At 37.4% G+C, this 12753-nt stretch overlaps 1 protein-coding gene across 1 annotated transcript in view; it reads left to right on the forward strand.

Annotated features, from left to right (window-relative positions):
• TRIO (trio Rho guanine nucleotide exchange factor) overlaps positions 1–12753 on the forward strand; it is a 247376-nt gene that overhangs the window by 104805 nt on the left and 129818 nt on the right. The window contains exons 9-11 of the mRNA XM_086468999.1: positions 276–506; positions 5983–6105; positions 12178–12369. Coding sequence (XP_086325125.1) covers positions 276–506; positions 5983–6105; positions 12178–12369 — 546 coding nt within the window. The remainder of the gene's footprint in view (positions 1–275; positions 507–5982; positions 6106–12177; positions 12370–12753) is intronic.

Here is a 12753-nt window from a genome sequence, read left to right on the forward strand (position 1 = left end):
CACTGTTAAGGTAATCGAAAAACTGAAAGACAGGCTGTTATTTAGAAGAGTGCTACTTCTTAAAATTACCTTACATAGAGGGAGAATATACATTTATGGTTTAGGTTTTTTTTTTCTGTAGTAGCTGCGTGTAATCGTGCCTGGAATAAAAAATTCTTCATCACTGCTCACTGAGTTCTTAGACACTTGAAATGGGGAGAGGGGGTGGGGAATGGAATAATATTCTAACAAGCTTTTGGCAATACAAGTAATTCTTCGTCCTTTCTGGTGGTCAGGTGAGCCAAGACGGAAAGTCACTGCTTGACAAACTGCAGAGACCTTTGACTCCTGGGAGTTCTGATTCCCTCACTGCTTCTGCCAACTACTCAAAAGCCGTTCATCATGTTCTGGATGTCATCCATGAAGTACTGCACCACCAGCGCCAACTGGAAAATATTTGGCAGCATCGAAAGGTCCGCTTGCACCAGCGACTTCAGCTATGCGTTTTTCAACAGGATGTTCAACAGGTAGGTTTTATTTTCTGTTGTCTAAATACCTTTGTACTCTGTCAGCCTGTGATTTGAAGCTGGTTGCATTAACAGGTGGGTTTTGATTGCTGAATCTGGTGTTCCTTCATTCAACAATTGAATAGTTGCATGGGATTGACTGACTGATTCCAAGTTTTGTATGTTATCAGAGGATATTGGCTGTTATGGGGAGAAATTATATTTCTAAGTTAGCTTTACTTCATTTTTTTTTTCTTTTTTTAAATCAGTTTTTTATTAAGTCAGGATGAAAAAGTTTTTTATTATTAACAGCTATTCTGAGCTCGTGCTGGAAGCTGGCATTTATATTGTAAGTAAAATTCTGGACTCAGCATCAGAAAGACTTGAAGGAGTAACATGCAAAACAATAACAGTGTTATTCTATAAAATTATTTTAGTTTCGAATCCTCAGTGATACTTCATTGACTTAATCAAGTTTGTTTAAAACCTGAGAGTAGTATACTAAAGAGGTATAAAAACTCCAGAAAAAATTACTTTCTGACAATGATGCTGTTCTTGATTTAATAGTTATTAGCTGCTGTATTTTTATTATTATCATGACATCCATAAAAGTTAGTAGTTAAGTAGAGGCATTAATATCTCTGACATGGTTTTAGCTTAAAAATGTAAAGCTGTACAGAATTCCTTTTTTGATAGATTTATTTTTTTTTTTAATAAACAGAAAATGTTTGCCTTAAGCTGCAATTGACAGAGACATTAGTAATTTATCACTTAATAGCGATAAAAAAAGTAAAGATGTCCGGTATTTGCTGATCTGTTCTTTCATTTCAATATAAAAGCGTTCACAAATTGGAAACTTCCAAACTGGGTTTTTGGATAGCCAGTCATATATTCTGATAAAACGTATAATCCTGTTTTTTCCAAATTATTTGCACTCTAAGCCAAGTTTCGTTTACTTACCTGTTTCAAGAAGATTGTAGATGTGAGCAGTTGTGAGTGAAATAACCTCATTTCCATCATTTACAGTAGTTAAAAAAGATATTTAATTCAGGCAGATGGTAGGGAGAGTGAGCAGTCTTGTTAGCTCAACTTTCATCTATATGCAGTGCCTATCTCTTCATGTAAATTAAACAACTTTAAAAAAATCCTTAAGCAGTAAATTAAGTGTAAAATTATTAGAAATAACAGTTGAATAATCATTGACACCATTCAGTGCGTGAAATTACTTGGTTTTGAGGTAATGGTTAAATTTATATGCAAGACATTCTGGAATGGTTTATGTAGAGCTCCAACTTTCTAAAATACTTTAGTTTTCATTTGCACATTCTCTCAGGCTTCTTAGTCTTTATTCAAACCTTAAAAAATTAAATTATCTAGCATGATTTAGAAACTAGCATGAAAACCTTTTTTTAATTATTGTCAATAAAGTTAAATTTTATTCATGTCAAAATAAGCTAAGTGTGGCTCTCTTCCACCGTTTATAGTTAAATTGCACATAGTGGCAAGCAACCAAGTACATGTTAAGTGAACCCATAACTGTGCTTCAGCATGAGTCTGTGATTTCTTCCTCCTGCCTCTGCTGGCATAGTTTTATGCTGTATTAATGAAACAAATCAGTTCATAGAAGTGTTAAGTGAGTGACACGGTGAGTTGGAGGAGGGACTTGGCTGTGTTGAGCTGGAGCTTCATTTTGTGTTACTTCCACCTTAGAAAACCGGTTGGAGGGTTTTTTTTTTTCTGTCTTCTATGTTCACTATTGGGCAAGTGTTTCTAGTGGAGCTTTCCAAATCAACAAAAATACTGTGGTGCTAGGTGTATACACCAAGAATCATGTACTAATTTATTGGAGAGGGTAGTAAGGAAAGTAGTGGGTGAAATATTAAAAATAGTAGATAAAATGTGAATCACAGCAAATCTGAAATTTGAACTGTGAAAACCTATGACAGTCTTAAACTGCACAAAATTCTGAGTTTGACCTTAGCAGAAACATGCCAGGAGATCTAGTTCCTGGTTAGTTTGTATATTAACACCAAAAAAGAGGGTGTTTATTTTAATTTTAAAAAGTCAGGTCATTGGCTGTTGCACTGAGTTGTTGAAAATAGCATCTTTTACATTAGATGGGCTAATAAAAGCATAATGTTATGCTTCAGAATTAATGAGTTTACCAAGTGGATAGTAGAAGCCAGCCTTTTGCCTAAGGAAAGGAGCTGGCTCTGATAATTCTGATATGAAGCAATAAAGCAGACTTGGAATAGCAATGTGGGGGTTTTGAGCTGCTAGGCCATGAAAGGTCAAAATTGGATGTAAAGGTAATGTCTCTGGTAGAATGTTACTATTCACACTCATACATTCGAAGTTTTGGGGCCTGAAAACCACTCCTGATGGCTTGCAGAGATTAGTAAAATATACTTGTAGGGATTTTTTTTTTCCCCAAAAGTTACATTACTTAAGTATTACTGACCTTGGGTGTCTTCTCTGTCCATTCTGTATAAATGTACTGCCTCTCCTTCCTTGATCTGCCTCCCTCAAAGACTACATGGGAGTTTTTGTTGTAACAGTCACTTGTTTCAGCCTTGGCTAACGAAGGGTGGGCCAAGGATGCCTGCTACTTGCTCAGCATTGACATAATACTGATTTCACTGGGTGATTCCCTTGTGGCTTTTGGAGGCAGTTCCAGTGTAAAATGGTTCTTTTTGGGGAGAGACTATTTCCACATTTTAACTATCCAAAGATCAGAAAAGCAGACATTTCAATCTTCTGCTTCAGAATGTCATGTCAGCACCAAGTAAGTGGTGGAGATCAGAAAAGTGAGTGTGTGCAAAGTAGGTAAAGCGGTGGGAGGTAAGGACTGGATAATAATGTGGGAAAAACTGCTGAAAATGAGCGTGTTGAATCTGCAAGAGATCAGATTGTTTATTTCTGCAAGCTGCATATACAAAACACATATTTTTCAGCCATGAGCAATGAATTTGTCAAAACGAAGCTATCTTTTCATAGTAGTTTCTTCTGTCATATATTCAGTATTGGTGCTAGAAGAACAAGCATTTTTCTAGATCCTATATTGAGCATAAGGATGGTTCTGCTGAGACTGCAGTTAGAGCTTAATTGCATTGTTAAAGCAACTTGCTGCAGTGGAGGATAATATTATTCACCCTTTCACTGAAAAGTATTGAGCCTCTTAATCCATTATGTGTTACTGAACTACCAGAGTGAATTCCATGTGCTTTCAGTATTAGTAGAAGAGTCCTTAGTGGGTTGGTAGGATGGTTTCTGTAACTCTTACCTCTCCCAGGAAGAGGAAGAAAATGTATCGATTAAGATTGCTAAATGGCTGATATCAGTGCCAGCTAATGATATTGTCCTTTGGTCGAAGTGGTATGCAAAAGTTCTCACTGATAAGCAAGAGTGTACCTAAACTTTGACTCTGCCTTTATATGCTGTGAAATTCCCAGATAAGAGTGCTTCTTCAGTTTTGTAAGAATCACTGTAAGGCAGCTGACCGCTAATAAGGCTTGTATTTTGTACTGATTTCACTTAGAAGCAGCAGTATTTCTCGAGTTGACTGGTTTATGTCATGGTCTGTGTACTGGATTTCTATGACAATTTCTTCTCTTGAGAAGTTACTGAGCATTATTTGGAGCAAAAATCATTCTCCCTTGGCTGCTTTCTGCTTTTCATCCCATGCTCTCTGGGGCAGATCTTGCTGTTGATTTCATTTGTTAGCTTATAACTGTTAGTAGTCTCCAGAGTCCAGTCTTAATTCTCTCGTCCAAACATGTCTCTCTGTAGCTCTTTTTACAATGAGAAAAGCAGAGTAGTCTCCTGAAAGTAGTCAAAAGCACTGGCAATATAAACTTTACAGATAACTGAAGTCATGTTTGGATCCTCGTTCTGCTTTCTCTGATCAATACTTTTCCTTGAAAGAAGCAAATGAAAACTTATATTGACCGAAAACATAATAATATTCTTTTGGCAATACTTACTAGGAAAAACAAACATTGCATAAGTTGAAGTATGAAGATTTAGTGAAGTGTTGGTGATTTGAGATGACTGTATTATGTGGCATTATGGGATTGCTGTTTCAAAGGTGTCCAGTAGGAGAGAGTTTGCAAATCAAAAAAAGATTCTAATGGTCAAGAAAAATGAGAAAATCACACCAGATGGTTTCAATTTTCTACTAAAGAAAGCATGGATGTTTGTATGGGAATAGTGGGTGGGATTACGTGTATTGAATGTAGCCATGAGTGATATTGCAGGAATGGTTCTCCAGTCTGTTTGGAACAACAACAACAAAAAAGGGGTCTTTCTCTTTAGTTACACTAAGTGACAAATGCCTTAAGTACAGGAAAAAAGGAAAAAAACCTCACCCAACTAAAGGATACTAGGAGATAAGGAGAGAAAAGGTACAGGTTTCTGGCAGGTATATTAAAAACAAAACAAAATACTTGGGTTTTAAAGAAAAAATGAAAAGAATGCTAGAGATAAATGTTAGGTAAAGTATTCCACACCACTACGTAAGTACTGTATAAAAATGGTTAGCTGACATAATAAAGTTGCTTATGTTCAATTGTCCTTAATTATGAACACCATTCTTGAACCTCTGAGTATCTTCCAAAGAATTAAATACCATATGCATGCTAGCTAATGAATGAATGAAGATATGGCTAAGATATCTTAGTGTGGAGACCAGATGTTTTGTTCATTTACTCATCAGAAACTTGGTATGTGTGCAGTAATGCAGGAACTAATTAAATGCACAGTTTTTACTATTTGTAAAGCTGTCAACCCAGTCATTGTGGTAAAAGCTTTAATGTCCTTAAAATGTCTTTCCTTCCTTGCTTTTTCAAGCTATAAAGTTTATAATACACAATTAATGTCCAGCTGATGTTTTGAGGAGATGCTTCTTCTGAATTGGGGCAAAATCCTTCATATGATCTGAATGCAGACATTGTCATTCATCTCATAGTAATTTCAACTCAATTTTGATGTGTTAGTTAAGAATTCTACTACTGAATCTCTTTTCTTGACTTAATAATATGTAGTACAAGCAGCAACTTCTTATTTAAAATAAAACTTCACTGTGTTATTCACCAACATTGTTGGGGAATGTACAAACTCCATTAGTGTTACATTACAAAAAATGTCAGCTGAAGGCATAAACAGATTACAGAGACACCATCACAAGGGGTCCAGCCACTTGGATCAGATTACTGTCAAATTGATGAATGTGTAGAAATGAGGTTGTCCTTGGTAGTCTTCAAAATAAACATATAGTCTTAAATCATAATGATTTAGCTAGTTTGAGGTAGTTATTGTCTTGAGTAGTTAATGAGATATAATTAATGTCCTTCAATGGCAATACTGTGTTTTAATCCAACAATACAGTTCCCTATAAGCAGTTCCTCTACAGCTTCTTAGTTTCTTGAATAGTTGTCTTTTTGTTGCAACATTCAGTACACCCACTCAGAGGTTTTGTGTCTCTCTTCTGTACCCACAGGTATTGGATTGGATTGAAAACCACGGAGAAGCTTTCCTTAGCAAACATACTGGAGTGGGAAAATCCCTTCATCGGGCTAGAGCTTTGCAGAAACGCCATGAAGACTTTGAAGAGGTTGCACAGGTAAAAACAATCACATGAAGGACTGTACATTTGTCATGGAAATACATGAAAAAGTCTTGCTCTGGGACCAAAGGGTTGGGCAGAGGCAGCTTCACTACAAAAAAAAAATTCAGTTCCAAGAACGGAGTGTTTTGTTTCCGTTGCAAGCTTTTATTTAATTTCTCCTTTGTGCTCCAGCTTCAATAAGAAAAAGACAAACTTCCACAGCCCCACAGAGAGTGGGAGCCTTGAAGCCCAACAGAGGTGCTGCTGCTATTATTATTTATTATTATCATTTTCAAAAGCATTGCAATGCTTTCAAATGTTGAGTCGCAGAAGAATGAAAGTTCTCCTTTTAGAGTAACTTAATTCCATGGGATTCTAGGATTTGAACTTTTGTGCAGCCTGTAAGAGATGATGGAGATGAATTGAAAGCCCTGCTTCTTGACTTTAAGTTTGGGGAGCTCCCAAATCCACACAACAGTCTGATGAGGGAGAAGGGGGGAACTCCTAAGAATCCAGGTGAGCCAGCAAACTGGTCAACCTGGCTTTGGATTTTTCCTTTAAATACAATTGAGTTTGTATATGCCCTCCTGTTCTGAATTTCCTGATAACCAACACATTTTTCCATAGGAAGACTCTAGTTTTAGCCTTAAGTGGAACCGATGATAGCACACTTTTCTGAGGAAAGAGTCAAGCTGAAAGAAATAGGTACTAAGGAATACAGGGAGCATAACAACAGAAAGTTGGTTTGGGTGGCATCCTTGACAAGGGGACGTGAGGTGAATAAAATGTATGAGAAGCTGAAGGCTAGAATCCTCCCCATTAGTAACATGCACTGTCTGACCAGTCTTAATGATTGGCAAGAGTTAATGTCTAAGATTTGTCAAGAGATACAGTGATCCTTCAGTCAAAACCAGAAGATGCATTATTAGAAAATCCTGAAGTGAAATGCAGGAGCTCAGCAGTGACACCTACTATGGCGGATGCATCAGAATTGTGTTTACAGATTGCCTGGTTAATGGATGATTAAGCTCTTAATAAAATTTTATTGTAAATACAGTCTTAGAGCACTCCAGTGACTGAGGACTTGAAATAGCATCAGAAAGCTTCCTCAATATTGATTTCTTATAAAATTTTCCAAAATAATAAGCATTGTTAGTTTTGTATATACACATGCTGGATTACTTTCCATATGCATGCCCAATACTTCATTTTTAGTAAAATCTGTAATATTTTCCATGTGGAAATACTTATTTTTCTGGGTCAGACAGCAAGAATCTATTTTTGTAAGACACTTCACAAAACCTGAGTGATCTCATACTTAATACTGTGCTATTTGAGCAAAAAAAGAAAAAAATGTTTGAGTAACCAAAGGGGATGAAGTGTGTAGAACTGTTAGCGGGATATAAAAAAGTATCTTGTGAATTTGCATTATACTTTAAAGTAGAAAGTTGAGAAGCAAATACTTAGCAAAAACTTCCTAAACCTGAATGTTAGAGTTTGAAATGTTCTCTTTAGGGGATGGGTGGAAATTCTACTTTTGGAGATACTGAAAACTTAGACTGGTCAAAGAACTTTACATAAATATACTACAGGGGACTATCTTCCACTGACAGAAGGATGGACAAAATGATCTAATAAGTATTTTTTTCATCTCTAACTCTTGAATGTGTAGTGACTGCCAAGAGAGGCACACCCTCTTGAGTTTTTCCTCTTACTTGCTCTAAAACTGAATGTAAGCAGGTCCCAAAAGGCATTCCTGTTGTTGGTGTTGTAAAGAAGATTATGTTCAAGTAGAAGACACCAATCTGCAGTCATTGTTAAAGCCTGAATAACTTTGAGCTGATTTCTTCTCTACCTACATTTCTGGTTCATCCAGGTCTTTGTTGTGTTTTGGGGTTGGCTTTTTTTTGTTGTCGTCGTTTTTTGTTGTGTTTTGTTTTGTTGCCTTTTTTTTTTTTAATAGGATCCTAAGCATAAACAGGGGTTTTCAGTCAGCTTTAGTCAGAAGTTGAGAGGAAGCAGTGTTGAGTGAACTGTCAATGGCACGGCAATGTTTTATCAAATGCAGGCAGCCAACAATGTTGAGATGTTCCTGATTGAAGGCTAACTCCTGATTTTGAGCGGAGTGAAATTTGTTCTTTTTTTATTCCCTTCTGCTTCTTCCCTCATTCTTTTTTTGATGTGAATGAGGTGCCAATTCCTCAGTAGCATTCAAAAAGATGTTAGAATAAGCTGTGTGTCAAACAGAAAACATGTTCCAGAGTCAAGTTACCGCTGTCTTACCACTACAGAAACGCTTGATAGTCTAAAGTCAGCTGACCAATAGTCCTCCCTAAATTCTGTTGTGTTGATATTCATGCTACACAAACACCTTTAGACTTGCACCCACAACGGTAAAATTGTGTGGCACTTTTCTTGTGAAGCCTGTCCAGTTCACTTTCTACTTATCTTTTTTTTTTTTCCCTTTCTTTTTCTCCCCTCTCCCCATGGTCATCTTTGTATCCATGACACCATTTAGTCAGTGTCAAGACTGCAAATTTTGACATAACTAGTTCACTTATGGGCATGGATTTTCAGCTTAGAAGCACTGGATGCAGATCAATAGTATGGTTGTGCTTCCCCATGCATTTTTGCATGAAATTTTAAGTCATCTTCTCATATTTCAACTATGATTGACATCTGCTTTTTGCCAGTAGTCTATGCTCAAAAAACATGAAAGGTGTATGGCAAGAATTATTAGTGGGATCTTTTTCCACAGGTAAGTTCTTTTTTGCATGTGCAGACTGCATCTGAGTAAAGAACTGATGTCATCTTGGTGTAAGAGACATACAAGAAAGATTCTTCCAAACCTTGTTTGAATATACCTATCATTTCCTTACTGCCTCCTTTAAGGTTATAAAACAGTTATGTATTTGAACTGGTTCTTAACTTTACCTGTGAGTGGCTGTAATACATCAAACTAAAGGTCTGTGTCTTAAAAGGACTGTATGCTTGAAAAGTTACCTTTACCCTCCCGGTTGTCTGGGCCTATTTGATGTCTGGAACTGAAGGATACATCAGAACCAGTTTAATAGTCACTGATGGACCAAACCCTTAATTAGGCTAGCTACTTTTTGAACCCATTTATGCTTTTGGAATGTGTGCCAGATCCTGTGGCAATGAGTTACACAATTTAATTGCTCCTTAGATGAAAAGTACTTTTGCTTTTTCATTTTAAGTGTGTTGTCTGATGCTTAAATGTGATAGCATCCTTTGTATTTAATGAATAATCTATCTTAATTTTTTCTACTTTTAATGATCTGTATACCTGTTAATCTCCCTCCATCCGTGTGTGTCTCTCTTCCCCTCCTACTGTGCAATAAACTGAGTTTCTATGAAATTTCAGTCCATACCTCCACTCACTTCTGTTGCTTTATTGTGAGTAGTACTCATTTCTGCACTAGTCTCTTAAATTTAACCTTTGGCTTTTCTATGATGTCTCGCTTCATATGCCTTCTAAAAATACGGTGTTTGTTTTTTCTGAAGAATATGTAGAGAAGGTTTCTCAACAGGAAGACTAGGAAAGCGATGGGTTATGTTGTTGGGGAAGGCGGTAAACTCTCTGTTATGGACAGTCTTTCAGCATTTTGGAGGAGAATGCCTGTTAAAGACTGGAATATACTTGGTCATGCCTTGAGGCACAGAGGGATGGACTAGAAGACTTCTTAAAGCTCTTACCAGGCTGATTCTTTTCCCCTGGGATTTGGGGAGGGTGTGCTAGTGGAGATATTCTGAGGAAGTGTATATATTCAACTCTGTTGAATTTGTCACTGTGAAGGCTCCTTTGTCATTTTATGAAACTGGCACAAGCAGCTTCAAGGGCGAACTCCTGTTCTTTCTGCCTAACCTGCTGTTTTCTAACTGCTCTCTGGCCCTTGAGACCAACACTTTCAAAATCTTCACCTTACTACTTTTTTTAACTCCAAGCATTGTTTAGAAGTAAGCAGAGAATTGGGGAAGGCAGTAGTTAGTACAGCGTGCCTATTTGCTGTGATACTTATTCCAAAGGGCAGTTATTATCTACCAAGATAAGTATTTATATTATATTTTAGCTCTGCTTGGAAAGGACATTTTAGCAATAAGGCATGTGTCTGCTGTTAAGGTTTGAGAACTGCAGCTCCTTTTGAAGCAGCATCTGGGTTGTGATCATTTCTAAGTACAGGCAGTTCACCATCAGCTTACAGAAAGAGAAGTCTGATGTGCCTGGGCCTGTGTTACACGGAAGATACTCCTGGAATTCATAAACAATGCTTCACATGTGAGATAAAGTTTTCATTAAAATGGGAAACTTCTGTTTCAGCCATCTGCAGCTGGGTGTGGCTCTTGGGGTTGATGAAGTAGTTGTTTGAGGAGTGCCTTAAGGCTCTTCAGCCTTTCTCCTTGAACACGTGTGAGCTGCGACCGTGGAAGTCAAAACACCAAAGCGCAGATCAGAGTGTGTTCTGGGCCAGCGTGGCCTGAGCCAGTGATTGGGAGCGTCAAGTAGTGTGCTCCCCACTGAAAAGGGTAGGCTTATGTTAGTCTCTGGAGGCCTTGCCAGGGAAACTGGGGAGGAGTTCTCTACCTCTCTGTGCAATTAAAAAACTGAATGTTAAGGAAGGGCCAAGATGCTCATAGTAAAATTCAAGGAGCAGCATGGATTTAATTCCTTACATAAATAGATCATAATAAATGAAGGGGGAACTCCCCCCAAATACAAAAGCTGCACTGCGTCATGTAATCTGTCATGGGTTGTGCTTGGTAATTTGCTTGAGACCCTGGAGGGGAGCTCTTATTTCCTGCCCCGTAGTTGAGTTTTGGGGCTGGGCTTAGATTTAACTTTTGTGGATATTATAATGTTAATTAGAGGTGTGATACTGTATTTATGGCAAAAAAAAAAAAAAAAAGGCACACTTAAATAGGCTCAATTTATCTTGGCAAGCAGTGTTTTTACCTGACATAATTGATGCTGGGAGAAGATGGAAAGGCAGAAGTGAGAAAAGTGTAGTTTATATTATCAATAATTTTTTTTTTTTAATAGTCTGTGGTGAAGACTTATCAGGAGACCTGATATGGTGATATAAGCAAAGCTTCTTTAGTGTAGCCTTGGCTTCCGTCTGTTTTCTCTAGAGGTTAACATTCTTTTGTGCTTTCTTGATGAGAACCATTCTAAAATGTGAAAACCCAAGGTTAGGCTCAAAAAGAGCATGCAAATTATAGCAAATCTTTGGAATCTCTGTTTTGAATTAATAAGAAAGATACAGATGCAGGCTGCAAGTTCTAAGCTTTATGAGTTGTTAAACATCTCACTCTCCTCTGGACCATAGCACTCTCAGCACAGCAGGTACCAGACTTGTCCCATTCTGTTTCCTGCTTTGACGCAAGTCTCTTGTAGGACTGCTGATCTGCATTTGTTAATCCTATGACGTATTGGAACAATATTCCACTCTGACAGTCAGCCATAGCTGACTTTTAAATCTTTCTCTATTGTTGCTGTTTGACAAATTAGGATCTGCTTGACACGTGAATTTTGGGTACCTCACTTCTGTAAGGATGGAGAGAAATTTTCTTCTGTGCCTGGTCACTTTCCACCTTTCTGCTGCATGTGTGGATTTGATGTTAAGTGTTTTTACCAGCAGCTAGAATTTTCTCACCTCTAATAATACACATTTGAAAAGTCTTCTGACCATGACTCTAGTGATTTTTCCAATATTGAAACAGGCGGATTTGCAAGTAATTAGACATTTAATTTAGTCTGATTTTTATTCTAGTGGTGAATATAAAATACTAATTCCAAGGAAGAATAAATAGGCTCCCAAGTTCTGGATTGAGGAGACATTTGAATAGACATAAATAAGGAGCTGAAGAATGAATTCATTCACAGTAAATTAAAAAGTATCTAGAAATATTATGAAATCTTTAGTAAGATTATATACTACTACCTTTAAAAAAAAGAAGAATGAAAACTACATTCCTTTGTCCTTACATTTTCATTAGTGGAGTGGCTTTAAAATAATTGACCGAATTTTCTTCCATTTAATCCTGTGGAACTAACTTATTTCTCTACAGAACACATATACCAATGCAGATAAGCTCCTAGAAGCAGCTGAACAGCTCGCTCAGACTGGAGAGTGTGACCCAGAAGAAATTTATCAAGCCGCCCATCAGCTCGAAGACCGAATACAGGATTTTGTTAGGCGTGTGGAGCAACGCAAGATCCTGCTGGACATGTCTGTGTCCTTTCACACTCATGTTAAAGAGGTAAAACTGCTGCTACGTCATGGTCATAACTTTAAGCCTTAAAACCAATAATGTCCAATGTTACTTTCATTGTTAGAACCTTGCCATACAAAGTCATGAAATCCCTATTGTACGATGAGTTTTGGGTTGTAATTCACTGCATATTGGGGGCTGCGTAGGGTGGTTGTTTATGGAATTTTTCTCTTTTTCTTTTTCCTTTTTTTTCGTTTTCGCAGGCAGCTTCTACCTCCTTTGTTGTGCAAGTACACGTACTCATTCAGTCAGGGGGAAGGGTCAGATCAGGGAACAGATACAGCTAAAAGACAGCATTGTAGGGGGTGATGGTGTGCACTTCTGTTTCTTTTTTCTTTATCCAACCAGGCTCCAGTGGAGTTAACTGAGTTG

This window comes from Leptosomus discolor, chromosome 8 (assembly GCF_034619465.1).
Source record: "Leptosomus discolor isolate bLepDis1 chromosome 8, bLepDis1.hap2, whole genome shotgun sequence".
NCBI lineage: Eukaryota > Metazoa > Chordata > Aves > Leptosomiformes > Leptosomidae > Leptosomus > Leptosomus discolor.